General features: G+C 37.8%; 1 protein-coding gene across 11 annotated transcripts in view; it reads right to left on the minus strand.

The window, feature by feature from the left end:
• The window catches only part of CDC14B (cell division cycle 14B), a 63,507-nt gene that overhangs the window by 5,221 nt on the left and 33,936 nt on the right, over positions 1 to 24,350 (minus strand). The window contains exons 13-15 of one of the 11 annotated variants that reach the window (XM_080373229.1): positions 21,919 to 22,064; positions 18,654 to 18,819; positions 16,086 to 16,202 (exon numbers count right to left, since the gene is read on the minus strand). In XM_080373229.1, the coding sequence (XP_080229355.1) occupies positions 21,953 to 22,064 (112 nt within the window). In that variant the 3' untranslated portion in view covers positions 16,086 to 16,202; positions 18,654 to 18,819; positions 21,919 to 21,952. The other 10 variants (XM_080373233.1, XM_080373227.1, XM_080373226.1 and 7 more) reach the window with 10 other exon arrangements.

Consider the following 24,350-nt stretch of genomic DNA (forward strand, 5'->3'; position numbering starts at 1 on the left):
CTTTAAGTAGGAGCATATCTAGTGCCATTCTATTTTGTAGAGTCATTCTGAAAGTCGCCTGTATTTGCATGTTCAATTCCTTAAACCCCTTTTTGTTAACGTTTGCTAATTTTTTCCACTTGACCAGTTAACTTATAAAGCCATGCTCTGTTCCTATATGATGCTATAGGATTTAAAAGTGATTCAAGTGCCCAACCAATTTTCACTCTTGTAGATGGTTCATTCCAATTATCATCATTTGTCTCGGATCTCTTTGTTCGTTTTAGTTCTAAATTCTCTAGGGATCCTCTAAATGGTGATTTCTTCCAAATCGGACACAATGTTGGCATGCCTAAGGTAATTTGTTTCACTTTACCATCTAATGGTAGATGAGTTGTCTAGGTTCCATCACTCAATGCCCAAATTAAATGTCCAGGACTTCGAATAGTAGATTTTCTACAACTAAACAAAGTTCCTCTTCTGACTGTAAAAGTACTGGTTAAATTGAGAGTATTCTTAAGACCTCGACAAAAACAACCATATTTTAAAACAGTGACCTACGGAGGAATTCTTTGGATTACTAAGTCTGCATTACTGCAATCATACACTTTTTCACATTTCCACCATGGCACTACTTTATTTTCCTTCTCTCCCGATGTAGTTGACCTATCATCTACCCAGGGTAATACTAAAAAAAAAACCTTTCCATCCCAGGTAAAACACCAAAAAGTTCTTACTATATACTGAAAATGGGAAAATATGGACATAGACCATATAGAGTCCCATTGTTCTACTAATTGGATACCTTGGCCAGTTTTATTACACTTCCATTTCATGATACTTCTGCTCACATTGGTTTTAAGTTGTTCATCATAAGAACACCATCCCACAGTCTTAAATCTCCCTATTTTGGTAAAAACATGATTTAACAATTTTTCGCAATCCGCCAGACTACCTGGAGTTTTTCACTGTTTTCTAGTGACTTTCACTTGCTCATACCATTGAGTCACTGGCCTCTGTTCACAATAATTGATTTCATTTTTATGTTCCAGGTTAGTCAAATTCATAGTTAAAATTCCCCATGGAATAGATTCACCTACTGCCCTCGGTATTGGCAAACAAGCAGTGATCTGCATGACATTTTGTAAATTGGCAAATTCTTTAGTCAATCCTACCAACAAATTTTCCTCTGCCATTTGTTTGGGAATGTCAATCACTTGTTCTGTTTCTATTTGTCTTTTGTTCCTGTCCACCAAGCCAGCCCATGATCCCACCAACATTAGCAACCAAAAAAAATCCAAAAACCAATCATAACCTGATATAAAAAAAAATAGACATGTTTCAAAGTCAATTTTTAAGTCTCTGGGTCACGATTAGCAATCTTCCACAGAGTAGATGCTTTCTTCACGGTGCTTTCTTCACTCGAGTATAATGTATCCAAGCATCCGATTCTGCAATTTTGATAGCTGTAAAAGTGGTTAGCAGTATCTGGAAAGGTCCTCTCCAGTGCTCCTGCAAAGGTTCAGAGGTCCAAGTCTTCACATAGACATAGTCTCCTAGTTGAAAATCATGCACTGAATTTTTCAGGGGTAAAGGTCTATTCCAAATTACTACACTCCAAATCACAGCCAAAGTTTTCCTTTGAAAAAGCAAATAGTTATATACATCCTGCTTTCCTTTTACATGTATGTTTGGATTTGGTTCTAGAGACTCACATGGTTTTCCATATAACAATTCATAAAGACTGACTGAGGTTCCACTCTTTGGCTGTACCCTGATGCATAATAATGCCAATGAAAGTGCCTGAGGCCACTTTGGACTGGTTTCTTGACAAATCTTGCTTATTTGTCATTTCAAAGTTTGATTCGTTCTTTCCACTTTCCCACTAGACTGTGGTCTCCAAGAGGCATGCAAATCCCAATTAATACCCAACACTTTGCTAACACTTTGGACTACTTCAGCAACAAAGTGTGGACCTCTGTCAGAAGAAATTCCAATAGGAACTCCAAATCTCGGAATTATTTCCTGTAATAACCACTTCACCACTTCTTTTGCTTGTGTAGTGCGACAGGGAAGGGCTTCTGGCCATCCTGTAAAAGTATCAACCCCTACTAGAATGTACCGATACCCATTTTGTCTGGTAATTCTAAAAAATCTACTTGCCAATAATCTCCAGGTTCTGTACCAGATTTCAGTCTACCCATTTAAACCTTTTTCTTAATCATTGGATTATTTTTCAAACATACCTCACACTTTGCAGTTATCATTTTAGCTATTCCCAACATCTTAACTGATACCACTTGTTTTCGTAAAGATGTTACTAAAGCTTCTGCCCCCCAGTGACATTCTTGGTGTTTTACTTGAATTATCTCTCTCATTAAAAGAGGGGGAATTATTACCTGTCCATTAGGAGTTATCCACCATCCAGCTAAGTTTTTCTTAGCATTTAATAACTGATCTAATTTGTCATCTTCCTCTAAATATCTCGGTTTTTCCCTAGGAAGGGTTATTGTTTTAGAAGAAATTATTGCCATTTGCGATGTTTGTCTCTTTGCTACCTTCTTGGCTGTTTTATCAGCTAAATTATTTCCAATTATTATTTTTATATTTCCAATTTGATGTGCTTTACAGTGCATGATTGCTACTTGATCTGGTTTTTGAACTACTTGCAATAATTGCAAAATTTCTGTTTGATGCTTAATGTTTGATCCTTGAGAGGACAATAACCCTCTCTCTTTCCACAAGGCTCCATGGACATGCACTACCCCAAAGGCATATTTTGAATCAGTCCAGATATTTACTTTCTTGTCTTTGCTTAATTCTAAGGCTCGAATTAAAGCGATGAGTTCTGCCTTTTGGGCTGATGTGGTACTAGCCAATGCTCCTGCTTCTATAACTGTAGTCTCTGTTGTTACCGCATATCCGGCATATCGGACTCCTTGTTCCATAAAGCTGCTTCCATCAGTATACAGTTCCCAGTCTGGTCTCTCCAACGGCACATCCTTCAGATCTTCACGACTGGAATAAACATACTCGATGGTAGCCAAGCAATCATGTTCCAGTCGTCCTTTTTCCTGTATGGAACTTAAAAACACTGCAGGATTTACCAGGTTAGTTGTCTTTAGAATCACATCATCCTGTTCAGTCAATACCACCTGGTACTTCATCATTCGGCTGGGGGACAGCCAATGTCCCCCCTTCTGTTCTAGGACAGTTATCACCATGTGTGGAACATAGACTGTTATTGTTCTTCCCAAAGTCAATTTCCGAGCTTCTTGTATGAGCATTACTGTTGCTGCCACTGCTCGAAGGCAGTTTGGCCACCCTTAACTCACTGTGTCCAGTTGTTTAGAGAAGTATCCGACTGGTCGTTTCCAGCTTCCCATCTTCTGGGTTAGTACTCCCAGTGCCAGGTGTTGCCTTTCATGAACAAACAACTGGAAATCTTTGGTTAGATCCGGCAGTCCCAAAGCAGGTGCAGACATTAAGGCACGTTTCAATTCTACAAAAGCCTTTTGCTGTTGTGGGCCCCATACAAAGGGAGAGTTCTTCTGGGCCTCGTACAGCGGTTTAGCTATTAGCCCATAGTTCATGATCCAAAGGCGACACCACCCAGTCATTCCCAGAAATGCTCTGAGTTCATGAATATTTCTCGGCTCAGGTATACCACAAATAGCTTCTTTGCAATTTTTTCCTAATTGTCGTTGTCCTTTTAAAATCTCAAAGCCGAGATATATCACAGTCTGGCAGGCTATTTGGGCTTTCTTCCTGGATTCCTTATACCCATTTAGTCCCAGGAAATTCAAAAGGACAATAGTCACCTGTATACAAATAAATCTTTCTTTTATAACAATCAATATATCATCCACATATTATAAAAATAAATATCCAGGTCTTGGTTTGTCCTGTTTCCAGATTTCAAATTCCTTAGCTAAATGATTTCCAAAAATAGTTGGACTGTTTTTAAATCCTTGGGGTAATCTAGTCCATGTCAGCTGCATCTTTCACCCGGTTTGAGGATTTTCCCATTCAAAAGCAAACAGTTTTCTGGTTTCCTTTTCCAAAGGTATACAAAAGAAAACATCTTTTAAATCAAGCACTGTAAACCACTGATAATTCTCCCTCAATGCTGTTAACAGTGTATAAGGGTTTGCTACCACAGGATAAATATCCTTAACTATTTGATTTACTGCTCTCAAATCTTGTACCAACCTATATTCACCCGATGGTTTTCTGACTGGTAAAATAGGAGTATTATACTCAGATTCACATTCTTCCAAAATTTTATACTCCAAAAATTTATCAATCAACTTCTTTAATTCCTATCTCACTTCCGGTTTAATTGGATATTGTTTAATTCTCACTGTTCCTACACCTTCCTTCAAATCTATTTTAACAGGCTCTGCTAGTTTCGATTTACCAGGAATATCTGTTTCCCATACAGTAGGGATCACTGCCAAATCCACCTCCGGTGGAATTTCTTGTTCCTTTACCTTTTCTTGTATCATCAGGATTTCTCCCGTTTTTGACTCAGGTATTTTCAAGAAAAGTTCTCCTTCGTCAAAAACAATCTGTGCATTTAATTTGGATAACAAATCTCTTCCTAACAAGGGTATCGGACATTCTGGTACATACAAAAATTCATGTGTAATTATCTTATTTCCAAATTTCAAATCCAGGGGTTGCAGGAATGGCCTGTTTTTGTTCCAGTTTTTCCTTTACAGGTATTTAATAAAAAAATGTCACTCCTGTATCCACTCCCAACCTCACAATTTAAACAACATTTTTTTTCCACTTTCTTATTATCAGAAGTTATAGCCATTACCAAATTATCTCTAATAGTTAGCTTACATTCATCCTGCCAATCCTTTCTTTGTCTTAAATTAAAAAAACAAATCCACATCTGGCATTTTATTCCATTTCCCTTTTCTTTTACAATACAACATTAACTACAAAATAATATTATAATTCAGTGTCCCTTCATGGGCCACTTTTCCTGATCATCCAATATATACAAAGGCCACCAATTATTACAATACTCAAATTATTACAATACTCAACCATCTGACTCTTTTGCAGATCATCCTGTAAATTTCCCCAATGTGCCAATAAACATCCCAACAAATAATTTTTCGAGATTTTGTCATTTACAGCAAGATTACCCATGCTTTTACTTTTAAACAACCGAGTTAACTTAGATGCCATGGTATAATTACTCACAGTACAATACACAATTATTCAACTCTGTCACTCCGATCCGCGGATCCACACTCCACACTCGCTTTCGTGCTCAATTGCATGTCTCACCCTTACAGCCACACTCACACTTTCCAACAGTTACTTTAAACAAACATATAACACAATATTATACCTCTTAATTTTCTTCTTAATACACAAACACAAAACCACAAACACAAAAACTTCTTCTAAATTTTTGTTAGAGGCACTACCTTAGAGAACACTATAGCATATAGTTTCTCTTGTCTACACTTTTGTCCAACCCTGCAATAGCTTTCGCTTATGTCTTACGGGCAGACGCCTAGGCTTCCACTTCCACAAGGATCCTTTTAGTCCAACCCTGCGCAGCTTTCACCGCGTCTGACAGGCAGACTCCTAGTCCTACCCTGCGCAGGCCTTTCACTGCATCTGACAGGCAGACTTACTCAGTGGGACTCCAACCCACTGGTGGGACTCTAACCCACTCCTTACCATACACTTATTATAGTGGGACTCCCCCCCACTTTCTCTAGTGCACTTACTTACTTACTTTAGTGGGACTCTCACCCACTTACTACAATTAGAAAAAAGAAGTGTCTTACCAAAATCCAGGGAACGTCGCGAAGAGCCTTACGGATCGGGGATCGATGGGTATCCCCGAGAAATCCTCGGTGCCGGCTGGAACCGATCAGGTCCCCGACTCCTCTGGTCTCCTTCAGCGAGGTCCCATCTGGGTCACCAAACTGTTACCGAAATCTCGGAATGAAGAACTTATCGACACCAATGTGATGTAGATAAGCAGACACTTCTTTATTGACGGCCGGGTGCGTGAGCGAGTCCTCTCACGATCAACGCACACCAGGTCTCAAAATCAGACACCATATATAGAACTTATTCATACATATTCATTAAATATTCATGCATAATCATAACATTTCCCATAAATCATTTACATACTCTCCTCCTATATCCGATTCTGCGCAGTAAAGCGTAGAAAGGTCTAGAAATGGGTCTGGGGTACGATTTGGGTCAGTGGTATATGAGTCGGTGGTCTCGATCTCCCCCTGCCGGAATTACCTTTTACTAAAGTTCACAGTTTCTTGGCAGGTAACTACAAGCTGTTCCAGTCGACTCTCCCCAGTTCCCATTAATCCTACATTCTGACATCTCAATATACTTTCTATATACAGAAGACTAGTTAGATACAAAGAAACCTTTCAAACCCTAAATGATTACTTAAGCTTCAACAATGATTCCAACCCATTCTTCTGGCCTTAGTACAAAATGTACAAAGGGTCTCATAACTACTTTTACTAAATAATCATAACTTTCTTCAACATATATTTTTATCCTCCTATATTTCTATTCTATAAAATAACTCTATAAAATCAGATAATCAAACCAATAAAACCAATTGATCTCAACTCTTTAACAAATCGACAACAATGGCAGAACTGAAACTTGGGAAGAAACACAAACGGGTCTGGAGAGAGACTGTGTTTGAAGGAGGGGTAATGAGATGGCTGACTTCTGCTGAGTAGAAAACCAAGGGACTACCCAGTCACCTTAAGAGAATGGCATCAAAGCACTGATGGAGGTAAAAGCAAGCTCACAATGGTGAGAAACAGTCTGCTTCGGCATGTGCGTAGTGCCCACCTTCCTGCTACTGGCAGCAATCACTTTGCATTTTCTTGCATTACTAACAGCTGCTGCCAAGTGTCATCGCCTGTCTGCTCCCTGTCAAGGAGTTTGGGATTTACCATTTTATCCTGTTTGTGGCATAACTGGTCTGCAGCAACTGACACAGTTGGAAGAGCAGGGAGTCAGAGGTGCTAGTGACACCGAACTGCTTTTTATCTGCTGCTGCGCAGCAGGGCCAGTGCGTGCAGGGCTGAGGGATGAAAAACAGCATCTGCTGCTTGGCCCTTTCGTTTTGCCACATATTCTTTAGCCACCCTGTGGACTGGGACAGAGTCTCATAGCAAGGACATGGTCAAGGAGCGGAGCTGTTTAAAGGACAGACTTTATAGATGCCCTCTAGTCCCTCTTGTCACAGTCCAGCACTTGGACCAGGTTCTTGGAAAGACCCTGTGGATGGAAGGTGTTATGCTTAATACCAGATTTACTTACTTGAAGATGGTTGATGTCACACATTTCTGATTTAGAGTGATATAAAGCATAATGACACAACATAAATGTAAGCTATACTTCGCAAAATATAGCAATTGCAGTACATGTTGCAATTGCAATACATCGTTCAATCACAGTACCAGTGTGATTCCCATTACTGGACCCTATGATAATCCTGTCACCCCACAGGGTGTCCCCAGTCCCTGACAACAAACAGGAGGGTTGATGCCAGCTCACACCGACTGTTCTGTTCAAAATGCTTTTGGCAGTTCCCTGGTGCTTATACTCTGTATATTCACTCTCCCCATGCTGCTCTGTCCAGTTCAGGGACATCTTCACTCTCTCCAAAGCACTTGGGCAGAAACATTTACACCACCAGCTGATCCACTCAGCTGTTGATATTCACCTAAAACAAAAGCCACCCTCTAGTCCTCTTGTGTTGAGATAAATTCATCTGCTTGGCAACTGCTGTGGTCCACCACAGCCTGCATCACTCCCTGAGCTTCACAAGCACAATCACCCTTGCCCATCTCCTCTCAGCCTTATTCTATTTTGGGGCTTGCTAGTCAGTTACACCCAAGTGAAACCAACAGACAAAACACAACTGCAAGAGAAAGCAAGCATATCTCTCTCAAAATACTTGTAGTTAGGTTTAAAACAGGTATTTTAACACCAGCTTTGAGTATTTCTAAACAGCGCATCCATTTGGCTACAGTGTATTTTTATCCACTCCTACACATGCTATGTAGAAACTGTAACGCGAAGGAGGCTAAAATAGAGCCAAATCAAACTTACTCAAATACTATACAGGTTATTCTCACAGTGCACACACTTGCAAATGGATTTGACCTGGGCCACCGCTCCGGCTGTTCTCTGAAAGATTTTTTTTTTTAGTCCTCTGCCCTCTCCTGCCCAGTGCCAGTACTCCTTAAATCACTAATGGTATCACAGGGCTTAACTGTTTTCGTCCAGACATCACATGCATAAACCAGTGTTTTCACAGACAAAACCCTCACTTTTCAGCAGGGAGTTAGGTTGTCAGGAAAATGTCATTTCAACATTAATGTAATTTTAGAAAGGATCACCTTACAACAGATGAACACGGATTTTCTAACCATAAAAATGTATCTTTTGAACAAGAAAGTTTACTTGTCAAACAGTCTCTGCTTCAGGTGTGCAAATTCTGCATTTTCTAATGTAGGTAAGGTAAGGGTGATCAGAAGTATTTGAGTTGGTCAATACTTTTTGCTGTTGTTTTGTTATTTGTAAGTCTAAACTAGACCACCATCAACTCTTACACAAAAAGAAGTGTTTCTGAAAATTTATTTTTACTTTTGAGAAACCTTCACTTTCACAGTCAGTACCAAATTAGATTGTATTTAATATGATGCTCATTTCCGAAAATGAGTACTGATCATAAAGAAAGGACACAAATTAACTAAACCCCATTGTTCTATCTTCTCCAAGTTTTCTACTGGGTAACAGTATCCCAACAATTTAAATACTACTGTTTTCCAAAGTGAGTCCCCTGAAACGCAGAGCCAGACGGTCTCTATTTTTAAAATTGGAGAAGTATGTGTTTTAAAGATTTGTGCTTTAATTAAAGGTTTTCAGGCAGCTGAGATTCTCACATTATTTTTCAGAGCACGTATAAACCGATGTGATACAGATATGATGGATGTATGCCGAACTTTTTTAGAATGCTGGAAATAAAAGTGACAAAACCAAACTTCGGATTATTACTTTTAATTTTCCACAGTTCATGTTTGCAATTCTCACTATTCAGTATTTTGTATAAAATCAAATACAATATGCAGTATTTTCAAATGAGACACAAATGCATATTGAACTACTTAAAATTACAAGATAATATGAAGCTTTATCTTAAAAATACCTTCAGCAAAATAAACTCCCACTCTGTCAATCCAAGTTAAAAAAATATGATTAGAAATACACAATTTAAAAATAATCAGGATGAACAGTACTGATTAGTCAAGAAATTTAAGATCTTGATAGTCTGTACACAAGTTTATGCAAGACAATCTGCAAACCATTAATATAAAAACTGCAGTGCAACAAACTGGTGAACATCACATTTTTCTCTTTTTCCATTTTAATGCACAAGTCTCTACAAATCTTATTTAAGTCAACAGCACTTCCTCTGTTTTACTGGGGCAAAAAGACAAGGTCTGAATTACCATCCAAGTTCACTTTTTGATGCTGTAACAGAAGCCAGCAATTTGACCCTAGATATTACAGCTTTTGAGTATGTTGCATACTTTTGAGTAAGAGATCAAGGGTGAATCCATCTGTTGTGCATTTTAAATAGGGAAAAGAATTTCTAAGGAAAAACTCCTAATTGATGACAGCAGAAATAACTTCCTTCAGCTGCTCTGTGGTACAGCAGTGATGCAGCTGCTGCCACACATTCCATTTTGGCACATAATTAAACAAAGATTTAAAAACCAAGGACTCTCTCACCCATGGCCACTCTTCACGCTTACTTAAGACAGCTTTGGTACGGTATAATAAAAATGCTAGGCAAAGTACTAAAAATTCAGAAGAACAAGTGAAGCAATACAGTTAGGTGGGACACAATGAGGTAATGAGTTAATTTTCCATATAAGGCTGTTTGGAGAGTTCAAATGTAAAATCCCTTTGACATTTATGTGTTTCTCCCTAAGATACTGGGTGGTGGAAAGAGTACCCTGAAACACACTCATGCCTAACATGCAGTTTTGGTTTAGCTACAGTTGCTATTGTGTGTGTTTGTGCACTTGTTTCACCAAAACTTACTTCTTAGGAACCTGAAAGTGCTAATGGCTCTGCTGGTTACTTTAGAAAAGGCAAATTCCATTTTGGAGTTTGGAAGGGCTGTGAAATAGACTGATTAGGTTAAAAACAAAGATGCTAAAAGAAGCAGCTCAGCTGAGAGAAGGGCAAAGACAAACACAGTATTACTGTATCTTTCTTGACTCACCCTCTCACTTCACTAGTTTCATCTCTTCTGCCTTCCAAGTAAGAATTTACTTCAAGAACAAACAGAGATTCATATTTGCACAATATACCTACTATTGTGGTTACCTGTAGTTCATCTTTTGGGCAAGTGACATACTAAGGAAAAAAAAATGTAATCACTGTATCAGGGTGAATTCAGTTCCCCTCTTTTAGGTGCTTTTCACCCATAAAAAACTGGTGGTGAGGGTGAAGATTTAAGAGGAAAACAAAAAATAATCAGGTATGAGCCTCAATGGTCCTTTATTTTGCATCACACAAGCCTCTTCTGTTTTCTTTTTATTTGTATTTGCAAATTTTGAGTATCCAAACTTATGCATCCTCCCCGAAGCTTACTTAGACTTCCCATCCTGCTTCCCCTCCAATTCAAGGTGATCTTGCCACAAAATGTTTTCAAGCCGATGTGTGGTTATTCATATCGGCATTCAAAAATGACCAGCCTAACAGAAAGCTTAACCTTAATTTAAAACATGTAGGTTGAAACTAGTCACTGAACCTGCCCATTTACACTCATGAAAAGAAAATTCTCTCCCTTGCAGAGGTAATCAACCTTTAAAAACTTCAGTTATCCCACTGCTAACATTTCAGATCTCTCCATTTCTTGTCCTTTCTACTGTGAGAGTCAATCAACAGATAACTGTATGATATTTAAGGCTATGTGGTAACACTCCTCATCTGAGGGATATGCAGCTATAAACTTCAGTTGGCAGACAAGGGTACATCACTGCAAAGACAACTTTGAGATTTCATAATGTGAGAAGTGGTAGGGATAAAACGCTGCCAGTGTTTGAAGACAGTCTTGTAGTGGATGAAAATTGCAGTATCAGACAGAGGTAAGCTGTAGGTTTTGAAGTGTTAATTAGATGTTAAAAACTATACCTGCCTTCAGTTCCACTACCAATTGCAGTTGTACAGCAAGCTTATTTTCCCTTTTTTGTGTGCTGCACTCACTAGGTGTCTCAAAGGCAAAAACCTGCGACATCTGCGTGTTATCAACTGTACCAATAAAACCCAGGAAAAATTCTTACCTTTTAGATATGGTAATCTAAAGTTTCATATAAAAGGCTTGAAGATAGGAAAAGAAACAGTAATGACATTTCAGTATGACAGCACTGCTTTAAATGGTAAGCTGTTTTTCCCTCCCCTCAAAATCACAGACTTAAAGCAATTACAACTAGCTAGAAGAGCCATTGGTTGTGAACAACTAAAAATCTATTACTGATAAAACTAAGTTAATTGCTTATAGTTACATTTTTTCAAAATAAACGAACCACACAACCTTTGAAAATAAAGCACTCTTTGGTGGACAATAGTTGCTTCATGTAGTCAATACTGCTGCTTCATAAAAAACTTCATATAAAATAAGAAAGAACAGCCAATTAACACAGGACAGTACCAATACTATAAGAAAAAAGCTTTTGTGATTTGATTTTCAGTCTCAAGTGCAGACTTGAGCCCAGTCTGAACGGACAACACAGATTTAAATATTTAAAAGCTCCCACTGTCTTTTCATTTCTAGTGGTCAGCAGCTAAGTGATTGCCATCACAATTTATACACATGCATCATACATACTAGCAAGCCCTCTTTATAATAGAGAGCTTACATATTTACACCTGAGTCTGAATGTACACAGATTTTTGTTGGTTTTGTTTCAGGAAGTGTTAGCACATCAGGGAAGTGTCTACAAAGCACGTTGACAGTTCATTTTATTCTGCACATATGGAAGAGATTCTTTTGTTTCACTTTTGCTGAAAAATGAAGCCAAAGTAATCTTCTTTGAATTGCATAATCCCCTCTAGTCGCATCCCCTTCATTCCTGAATATCCTTTTCACCACTGGTTGCTTATTTGAAAATTAATGCAATACTGTTCTAGTCCTTGGGACGGATTGGCTGCTGAAATAAAACATATTTGAGAAAAAAAGTTAAATATGTACTCAGTATGTATTTCAAGCAAATATTTCTGGGAAGGTAAAATGAGCAAACAATACTTCAAAGAAAGAAACAGAAGATAAAAGTCACTGCATTTAACAACAGCAATATTGGCTGTAAAGAAAGCACGGACTGGTCTGATCACAGACAATATGAAGAAAGGTTCCGTCCATACAGAAAAGCAACAGATTCAAAGTACCATAATTTCATTAAGCGCATTTGCTGTAAAGCATTCCTTTTCTTTCTCTCCCTCTGCGATATCATACTGTTGGAAAAGTAGAAAGAATAGTAAAGAATTTTTTTTAAGCTAGATTTAGATTACATATAGACAAGCTCTGAAATGCTGCAGGTAGTTTTCAGTGTTTGAACACGGGTGCAAAAGGGTGCTTTACAATTCCCAGCAAAGCAAAAGCACAGGAGATTTTTAAAGCGTATTCCTCTTTGTTAGTTTGTGTGATCTACCTCTCTGGTTAGAAGTAAAAGAATTTATACAATACACTTTTGATACATTTTCCACCACACTCTCAATTTTTATTTTTTTAATAACCTGACCTGTATTCCCTTAAGCACCTCTACCTACCAAAATTCCTTCACCACTCAAGATTTAGTTTCTAATCAACTACTTACTATACACATAATCCTAATTCCGTTATGTGTAGTAACACAGAAAAGATTGTTTCATTTGTGTCTTACTATGATTCAGTTGGGTTGGATCTGATGTATGCACCTTGCTAAAATACAAACACGAATGTCTCAGTAACTGGCAAATTTACAAGGAAGATGTCTTAACTACAGAAACAAGGGGCATCCACAGAAGAGACCGTGGATAATGCTCTAGCAATACGATTTCTTGTAATTCAATGACAGTGCTATTTCCATCACAAGATACGATGTGCTGTGTCCACCAGCACCAGTCCTTTGTAGATGGCAGCTGACACCTAGAGATGTTCTGTAAAGGAAATGCAGCGAGTGTTATGAATAGGACTGAAATTCCCTTAATTCTCTCTGCAAAGCCAGAATAGAGTGTTTTAGCTGTAAATGACTGTTTTGGCTGAAAATCACTCTGGAGGCATTCTATGCTAGTGTCTCTAACAGTCTGAAGGATAAAATGGTAAATCAGTTACTCAGCTCTGCAGATTACACTGTGTTAAGATGTTTTGCAAATGTGATTAATCCACAGTAAGAATGGACCTAAAGCATCAACAAATGAGATTTATGTAAAAACAGTGTAAGATGTTTCCACTGGAACATATCAAACAAGAAAATGAGAGGGTAAGGCTACACATAAATGTTGAAAGTTCAGAGAAGGCAACGAGGTCTTCACAAAGACATATTGGTTAGGGCATGATCTCAATTTTGTGATAATATTCTCCTCTACCCTAAAATCCACTTGATCTGGAAGAGGTCAGTCAATATAAGCACTACGAGGTAATGCAAACTGCAGAGACTTCAAGAAATTAAATTTAAAAGAGATTTAAAAAACCCAAAGGGATGCTTAAAAGAAGAAGAGAGCAAGGTTTTACCAAACACGGGAAAAATAAAGGACACCTACAAGATTAACAACAAGGTACTGCATTCTAAGTCCATGAAGTTATACAGTCATACCAAAATACCCTTTAAAGGGATGAACACCCAATCTGCCCTCCCTCTCAGATGACACAATAATTAAGAACTCCAGAACTGTGACATACCTGTTTAGGACAAACTTGATTACTGGATGCAGCACAAAATGACTTAAATTCTTTGACTCAAGAGTTAGAAGAAACAAAACAGAATAAGGAATGAAATATTTGGGGTAGAGGCTTCAGAAAAAATCCCTTGAAATATGAAGTATTTTATGAAGTTTGAGTTCAACCCGATCCTTGGTCCTCAGAGTCATAAATCTGGCAATACACCTAAAGGATTTCTTTCAAAATAACTGAAATCTTCTAAGAATTCTATTTTAGGGGTGTTGTTTCCTCCTAGGGATAAGTATTCTCATCTCACACAGGAAAAACATCAACTTGGAGTTGTTTTCTCCAGGGTCTGAAAATCTCTGTTCAATTACACGTGCACATACTTCCAAGTGTTGCAAGGAGCTTAAAACTGGGAGAGGCATGAAGAATAAAAACAGCAGGCAGAATCCATCCAACATGGTGAAAATGACGCAAAATGAAGGAAAGCCCAACCAACCAAACAGGAAAACCCTGAGAAATACTTCAGTTTTTTAGTAAAATATGCATTTCAGGAAAAAGAGATTATTTTTTAACATATTCTTACATTAATCAAAACATAGTTCCTACAGCTACTGCTAAGAATTCTCGACTAGAATTTACTGCAGTCTTCTGCTGGAAGAAGGGTTCGCCGGAGTCAAGAAGACGCTCAATATGAGTTATGCATCTTGCTCAACTTTATTAGTTTCTAACACTACTTATATAGAACCGATACACATGCATATTTGTAAAGCAGAAATATAATTGGTTAGTAGTCTCTAAACGTGCGCGGTTCTCGCACCCCTAATTATCATGACTAAAATAAGCATTCTACCCATGTAGCTAACTGTGTTGCTGTGCTTCAGCCTTGTAGTTTGTTACTCCCTATTTTCCCATTCCGGTCCCTATCCTTCTTGGCCCTGCACCTGCTTTCCCAGCAGCTGTAGCTTGTAACAGCCACGGCCTGTTGGCACAACGTAATTACTTGGTCTCAGGATTCAAGAACAGCTCCAGGCCACCTTTCTTGTTATCTTCAGCACAGCAACTTGAGTACAATTCTGGTTACAGGCCTATTCTAATACCAGGCCTGGACTGTGCAGATCTTCAGAGATTCTAAGGCCATGCTTCTGCAGCCATTCTTCTGCAGTCTGCTGTTAATGACTGTTTCTGATAAGAGTGAATTTTTCATAAATTCTGTTACCTTCAAGATAACAGGACAAGGAAGGGCAAAGAAAAGCTCTGTGAGGAAAAAGCTGCACAACCCCCTGGAATTTTCAGCAATCTTTATAAATCAAACTACGTAACTACTTGTTATGTTATCTGCCACCTTTTAATCTTCCCAACAAAATTCAGTCTCTTCAGCACCCAACAGACCCATTCAAAAGCTTTCCACTATAAGCACAAGACAAACTGGTGAACTGTAACCACTGGAAATTGCTTGGAATTGTTTTAAGCAAATCTTTCAGGCTTATCTTTGATAATGATCTGGAGAGCTGCCAGAGGGGCACAGACACATGCATACACAAAGAAATGTAGCAGCAGTATGGCCATAGGCTTCTGGGCCAAAAAGCACTTTCAGTCCTGCATAAATCTATCTGAATTTAAAATTTCATTGAGCTTTACCAAACAGGTTCAGTTCAGATTATCAGCCACACTCTCAGTGCCAAATCTTATACCCATATACCATGCACTTTATACAATTCCCCTCTACTACTGCATTTCAGTTGTGCATCAAATTCCTCTTAGATTTTACTTCATGTACTGACTAATATTTGACTTAATGCTGTGAACAACTTTTCCGTCCTTTATTACAGGCAGAGGTTTGGTAAAGAAAGGGATTTTTCTTACCAAAATCCCTCACCTTCAGTAATTCTAACTCATATTAGGATTTACCATATAAAATTCTCAAAGCTGAAAGGCTGAGCAACATAAACAACACAAGATTTAATAAGGTTCTAGATATTTTCAGTACATGACATAAACCATAAAATTCTTTCTCATTTCCCATTGCTAGGAGAAGGAGTTGAAACTGTGGCAAAAGCTGCCATCAGCAATTGATATGCCATTTCAAAGTATTTGCCTAGAAAACAGTTACTGGATCTGTAAAGAGGGTAACTCTCACCTTTTTTAACTGTTTTTTCTTGCAGCAGACCTGGTAGTTCTTTTAGTAATGTCTGAACTGTCAGAAATGCTAGGTTCAGAGGTTTTATTTTTCTGAACACTGGAGTGCAGAATTACTCTGGAAAGAGTAGGAAAAAAGAAAGATTATATAATCTGAAAGTTTCTAGGAAAACACTGAAAAGAGGGTATTAAAGTTGATGTAGAGCTAACGCGTACCAGCTGGCTTTTCACAAATCATTCTGAAAAGCAAAGTCCTTGTTATAATCATGGTAATGCAAGTTCTTTTATTAGGAGCACAGCAGCTTTTTTTTGGTTGATTTTTTGGTTGGGGTTTGGTTTTGGTAGGTGGTTTTTTTGCTTTCAAAGAACAATTTAAATTTATGGCTTTGAATTTCCTGTTAGGTTTTGGAAAGACAAAAAGCTAATAAATTGTATTGTATATTACTGCAACAAAACCAAAAAAAAGGATAAAATCTGGAGTATGCCACAAAGCCAAACATTATTTTCCAGACTGACACAGAAAGGAATTCAGAAAAAAAGCCAAGTAATTCGATTTGTGAAGATCCAAGCCTGATCTCCAACAATTAACCAGGAGATACTCCCTATAGTAGGCTGAGAAAATCATTGCATATGCTGGCATTTTGCTCTTACAGGGAGTTACTACACCATACCCAAAACTCAGCTTTACATGCTGGTTGTGCTCAACTGCTTGTCTGGAAGACTCTAGAGCAATATGTTGACTATTCCTTAAACAGGCAGATAAATCCTAGTGTTGCTTACATCAATAAGAAACCCAGACTGTGAAATGCAAATAACTATTTTTAGCCACAGCCAACTGGTTCATGGGGAAAACACATCTTCTGTATTCCTGAATACTTGTAGTGAAATTGTAATACTATGGAGACATTGGAGTCCACAGATATCTATTCAGTGCATCATTTTCTACATCTAGTTCCTAGTTATTCCATCTGTGCAAGGCTCCAACTGTAAAACTATGCATCATTTTAAAGATTCAGAGCCAAGACTAACTTAGCTATTACTGGGTTTTCCCTTGCTGTTACTAGACTCTAATTTTCAGTGGCTTCACTGAGTCCATCTGTGTCAGCAGATTATATTAGATTGGACATCAAAATCTTCATGAAGTTGTATAAACTGCAGTCCAGATGCTTAATACTCTGAAGAAACTGTTTTCAAAAATCCTAGATATGAACATAAAACATAACTTTTGGAGCAAAAGTGGACAGGCATACTTGGGAGAAAATATGACTATTTTCATACTCATGTAACATATTCACCAAAACCAGAAATGGAATAAAATCCCTATGCTTTTACCGTTTTATATGGGTTTAATACCAGAATATGCATCGGAGGTAACACAATTTCATCTGAAATAAATTATTTTCAGCGGTAAAAGTTATCAGCAACCTTATTTACCACATACTTCTAGATTGTTTAGCAAACAGATGACTACAGAACCACAAAGTATTTTGAATTTCGACTTGAACAAATCTCTCAATAATTCAGACTTGCAAAATCTTGTCATCTGATTTGCAGAAGTCCAAACTGAACAGGTGTTCTCTTCCTCTAAGATACGAGACAAGATTGTAATGGCAAGTACTATCAAAATTTGCAAAGCAAATTCTATTGTAAACACAACACATTCAAAGTCAGAGGAATCAGTTATTTGCGAAGCTGAAAACAAAACCCAGGTACCTTCATGTCATATCATGCCTCTGTAGACAACAGAAACTCTCCTAACAATCTATCCTCCTTGCATGCCCAAAGTTAAAAGGTTCAAATCCTGGAAGTTCACTTTATAATTTCTATTGTGCTTGTAAACCAGTTCTAACAAGTTCTAATATTAAAATTCTCTTTTCAGTGCCACAGTTGTCATACAACGTCAACAAATTTGGGCTTTCAACTAGCTTTTCAACTGTGCTTTCAACTAGCTTTAAAAATTATACTAGTGGTGAAAAAAGACTTATATTGTACCTTTCATCTGTGCCACTAGCAACTTTCAGGACTGAACAGAAAGGTACAACGCTGGCTTAACCTCCTAACATTTAGTCACTGAAATATAAGCGTGACCAAATCATGGCATATACCACTTTTATTAGAGCTCAGGCAGACAAAAATATGGAAAAAAAATGTAGTCTCCTTAAATATTTGTATACAGCATCTCTCTGTATAAAAATGCATGTAATGTACACATAAAAGAAAGCAAAAGTTATTGGAATGTGATATAATATTTCTCTTATAGATGTCCATTCTTTCCAGACACCAGAAGTTCAGAAAACAAGTCTGTATACAAGGCTTAAACCCATATACTTATTAGATATGAACTGGAACTTTATGAAGTGTTAAGACACTACCTCGCACAAACACTAAAATATTCATCCTTTCAGCATTTCATAGGTATGTCCTTACTTCCCACATAATTTAATCTGTTCAGCATCAAGAAAGAAAAGAGGTTCTAAATGGGAACATGACTTATCATGTCACCATATATAACTGCACCTTAAACCCAAACCAACCACAACATCATCCTCTTAAAGATTGCTGTATTTACCAAAGGGTAGGGAGAGAAGGAGCTGGCTTATGGGATCACCTCAGAGCCAGCTGTGAGCATGGTAGAACCTTTAACATCATCTGCTCTTCAGTCGATATGTCATTTTTACATCTCAGCAATCCACAACTTCACATGGCTACCCAAGAGTAAAGATTAATTGAAATCCCTGTGAACAAAACATTTGCTGCATGATCAGACATGTTTAAATCAGACTACAATTCTAGACTTCCAAGGCTGATAGCACCCAAGGAAAACAGATGAGGTCTCATTTACACTATCATCTGACACGGTGTGACAATATTCAGAGCTGTCTTTGGGCCTGACAATTGTCAGCTTAGGAGCAGTAACAGTACTATCAGAGCTTTCATTACAATGCTACTGCATACATGTTTAAGGTCAGAAAAGAAACAAATTTATAGAATTTTGATTTAACACAATTAGACTTACAGCCTCACTTGATAGCAGGTTCAACAGATAGGTTTTATAATGGAGATGAGGCCACAGTAGAGGAAATCCTCCCAATATCTCGGACGCCCCAAAAATCCCAAACTATATTAGGGAAGGGTAGGATCCTCAGGACACCCCCTTTACTGTTTTGTAACTGTTCATGTAAAATAGCATGTCATGCTGTACATGACAACAAACAACTTCCAGAAACACCAGCAGAAAGTGCATCTGGTGTACACAAATGTTTTCTAACTCAATGAAATACAATTTATTTTTTTTTTAAAAGAAAAAGCAGAATGTTTCCTGAACACAGGCGATGTTGTAATAGACACACTACTAAACATGTATCATAAGAATTTTTCATCTCCAGTTAATCCATAATGGAAGCATCACTTGGTAGTTCTGAACTTAATATACTCCCCAAACACCAGGCTGCTTATACACTACTTTTTTATTCAAGCTAGTATATTGGCCTTCAAACAAATCAAAACCCACTTAAGTGGAACAGTGTTTGGGTTCAGTAGCACCGTCTTTTAAGTAGTTCACAACTTTTTTTCACCATTTACCTCAGAGCAGGGTGGGAGGACAGGTACACCACCAATACACAAAAGCCCAAACACCCCACAACCCAAGATAAAATCCACCATACCTGAAATGCCAGCAAGGTAGTAAGTCTTGCAGATAAATCAATCTACTCAATAAGCTTTTTTAAAAGAAAAATTATTACAGTGCCCTGCAGAGGAATGAGGGAAAGAGAGGCTGCAGGAGCGTATCTTCTCTGCCCTGCAATGGGCATTTTATTTTTGCTATGGTTACCTGCTTTATGAAGTCTGTCAAATGCAATATTGCATTCTCCTTCATCATCTCATGATTTTTAGGAAAAAAGCCGAAGACCTCTACCACTGCTCCAAGTCATTGATGTGCAACAAGTGACAGATACTCTTTAGTATACAGGGCTGCAGCCAACAGGACTGCCGGACTAACCCAGAGAGATTCACAATCCTGAATGATAATTTGATCTCTTAAAACACAAGGGACACTAGCTGCGTAACAGAGACAATGTTAGCCTAGCTTTTAAGAAAAGCTTAAGCATTTTCTCATCCAGACACAAACCAACATTGTGTGATTTTCAATCTTGGATATGAGGCAGCAGCACCAGTAACCCAATTGCTTACATCATGACACATTTAGCAACATCAAACAGTCTTTTCTCTTTCCCTCTAGCAAGGGAATTTTTAGACAGAACACAAAAACTGTAAGAGAAAGAAAGGATTATAGTTAAGTGAAATTGATCTTACAGTACAGGAACACAAAGGACAGATTGTTTTATTTTTTTAAACCCTTGTTTTAAGTTTAGCTTTTTAGTCTGTGTTTAGAAATCTGAAATCTGACTTTTAGAAAACACTGAGACAATACTGCTACACTCATAAAACCCTGAAAACAATCCTTTCATTTAAGTATGTTCTTTGACAAAGTCAGGTACCAATAAAAAAATCGCTAAAGCTATAGTAAATTTTGGGTTTTGTTTTTCTCCAAAAAAACCAGATTAATATGACCTCAGCTAATGCTGAGTTACTTAGTGTAACTAAGTTGTCCACAAGTCCTCCAGTTCTCATTCTTAGGTATTAAGTCATTTGGTTTAGCAGAAAGAGTCCAATGCTTTTTAAAAATCTGGACAGAAAGTTGCCAGGCCAAAAGTAAGAAGGATAAAAACTCTTCACCTTAATGCTCTGCCAGGAAAGAATGCATTTTCTTACCTCATACTCTGGGGTAAAACACTTTTTCTGACCTACTTTTTCTCTGAGAGCACCAAAGTTTCAAGCGTTCACTCAAAGAAACCATTTCACTTTGAGGGTGGTGGTGATGGAGCAGCTCTAGGCAGACACAGTAGCAAGCAGAAAGCTCTTGTTTGGGTTTCCTGGCAGTTCTGCGTGCTGCTGAGGTTTTGTTTGGCCAAAAGATGGAAGCTGTGATTTGATGAAAAGAATCCACCTTCTAAGGGCAAGAAAGGCACCGCAATCACTGCAGCAGGGTGGAAAAAGAATGAAAACTGTACTCAAGGAACTAGTATGTTTTTAATGCTTTACTCAGCTCATGAATCCAAGTAACAGAAAGAAGGGATTTAACTGGTCTTATAAAGCTCTGTAAAAACTAATTGGGCACAAAAGAAGATGAAAACAGATTGCCTGGGTAAACAAGTGAGCCTTGACCTAATACTGCAACTTGCCTCACCTTCTGTTAGATTAAACAGGAAAAAAGAAATCCCATTTTACTGCCTCTCATGGCACACAATCCTATAATCTCCTAGTAAAAACAAAGACCTACTGACATTTATAACAAACTCTAATCCCTGGCATATCATGTGAGTAAAACCATCCCTTTTTTTTTTTGGTAGGATTTTTTTTTAGGAAACTAAGCTTCTTTGCAAGTTCATGGATTTCAAAGTAAAACTGGAGACAACATCTTCATCTGATATACGCAAAGGACAGGACCCTGTTTTAAAGCAGTACTTTTTCCTTTTTACAAATATAGTTTTGCTCATATAGTTTTGCTTATTTGCAGGAGCATGCAGAGAAGAAAAGCTTCAAAATTATGAACTATCCCGTTTATAAAAGCTCTGCACCTTTTTGTTTGCAAGCCAGCCATAAAACTCACTCAGTTACTCTAAATAATATATACAGAAATACAACAAAGCCAGAGCAGTGAAATTAATCTTGCAACAAAGCCAGTTAAGAAACATGATATGAAAACATGCATTTATGAGACATACTAGACAGAAAGTGTGAGCTATTGTAGAGAAATGGAATGGGACACTTACACAGTGGCTCTCTCTCAGGGGGTCCTGATGGTTACTATGTTCTTAAACCATCTAGACAGAATAGCAGGCTGGGCAGAAGGGAGCCACAAACAATCCACCAGATGACAATGCTACACAGTGTAGACACCAGCATAGCTAGAAGCCATCTAAAAAAAGGGGTTGGAGGGGGAGGAAAAGGTGAACAAAAAATTCAAAAGCAAAAGCTATTGGTGCATTTTAGCTTGTTTCAAGTTCTTCAAAAGCACATTGGTCTATACCTTTTGCCAAGCATTTTCTTACTGTCTATGACAGTAACAATCCATGCAACCATAGCTTGCCAAATGAGGTATCCACGTGTTGCTGAAATCAAAGCGTATTCCAAATATTGTCTGTACACTCTTTGGAAAATAAATGCATGCTGGAGCAGTACATCTCTGACCACTTGCTGCCATCTCTTATGCAGTTTCATCAGCTTGTATTCATACACCACAATTCACAATCATACATCTTAATACTAAAACATTAGATCAGAGCCCTATCAGTTTGTAGGAAAAAGCAGTTCATGTAAACACCCAGATCATGGGGTATATTACCTTCCTGTGTTCAAAGCAGCAAAAGCTAATTCATAACCCTTTGCCAAAGGTGCAGAATATTGCTAATTAGAGCATATACAAAGTATCAACTCATCAAAGCATATAGTTTATACAACCAACTTCAATAAACACTAACAAACATTATACACAAATCCCTTGTGACTTAAATGTAAGCAATGCCTGTAACTCTCAAAGACTATAATTGTCCCAGCTTCTGGTGCTCTTACTTTGCTTTGTTTTTTTTTCTTTTCTGTGAAATAGAACTACATAGAGGATTTATTGTATGCTTCAGTATAAATTGATCAATTTCACTGCAAGATTAATTGTTTTTAACAGTCTAAACTAACGGAAAAAGAGGGACCTCTCTTCAAATAGGGAAGACTTCTGACTTATGTAGGACAGCTAAATATTCTAGCTGTATTTTGGCTTAGTAATCGTAACACAAAAAATATAAGAAGTTATATATTTATTTTTCACCAAATTATTTCAGTGCAAGCTGCAAGCCATACAGATAACTTGGGGGAACAGGAGGGAGGAAATTCCAACTCTGTACCACAGTGCACACTATAAAGAGCAACTATAAGCTCCAAATCAATTATTTTAATTCTACAGAAGTACAAGCTAACTAGTTTTAATTAGAGCAGTCATGTTGTGGAGTGCTTCATGAATGGAATAATAGTAAACAGTTGATAGGCTGTCTGCATATTACAACAATGGCTCTGAATAATAACCATACAGTCTACATTTATTCTATGAAACATACAATAAATGAGATCTTTCACAACTTTTGTTACATAACTTAAAGTACCTTTTATGAAAAAAGTACTGTAAAGTGGAAACTAAAGCACTATGTGCTTTAGCAACTGACGTGCAAGGTAGCTGGTTTTTTTACTGTGCTACCTGAGGTAACTGAGATGATGTGTTTTGGGGTCTTTGTAATGTCAGTTGGGTACAGGCTTTTTCTGAATCTGTGTAAATGATGAGCATGAACAAAAGAGAATCTCTTCAAACAAAAGCATAATTCATACATAGTAGTATGTGAGGGTTTCCAAAGACATATTCCTTTACCTTCAGCACATTCTTGCTACATACCTCTCATGTTTTCTAGGAGTCTGATGACACTGTTTGGTCTTTAAGAAGGAAAAAAAAAAAAAAATCCAGGTGCTAGGAGCATGATCCCCTACAGAAACACAGCACAGTAAAAGCCAAGCTGCTTTTAGTCTGTGACTAGTGCTACATTATTTGCAAAAATCTGACAGCCAGGGATCATCATTGTTTTCCTACCAATCAAGTGAAATCCCTGTATGTCTTGCAAGTCTTACATTCTCCTGTAGTTTATTTAAGGGCAGACAGAAAAGCTTCTCTACCTACAGTTGCTACAAGCTACATCAGATCCAAAGGCCACTATGAACTTCCTTTCACAGGTAGTGTTTCAATACTTGTCTAAAGAGACTATCATACCAGGTTTTCTGACAGAAATGCACTCTTTTTCTATTTACTGAGATAGTGCTACTCTGTCTTCCAGATCTACCAGGCACTGTCCCAAAGCCCACAGGATTTACGGAAAGTTCCTCTTCAAGTAAGAGGAAATGAAAGTAAGATAAAGATTCTTCTTTCAACTCTTCTTATGTAGCTGACTTTACTTTAAAAATCTGTGTGTACAAACACCACCACACGAAGTCATATTCTTCCATTTTTATACTACCATGGGAAAGACAAGAGACTGTGATTAAACTAAAAGTAAAGCATTCAGGAATACTACGGGAGCTTGTAAAGCACAGACTAATGGAATCAAGACAACACAGAAAACTAGTAACGCAGTTATTTAACGAAGTTTTCCTGCCTCTTTAGTGCTCACCA

Source organism: Falco punctatus, assembly GCF_963210335.1.
Source record: "Falco punctatus genome assembly, chromosome: Z".
In the NCBI taxonomy this organism is placed as follows: Eukaryota; Metazoa; Chordata; class Aves; order Falconiformes; family Falconidae; genus Falco; species Falco punctatus.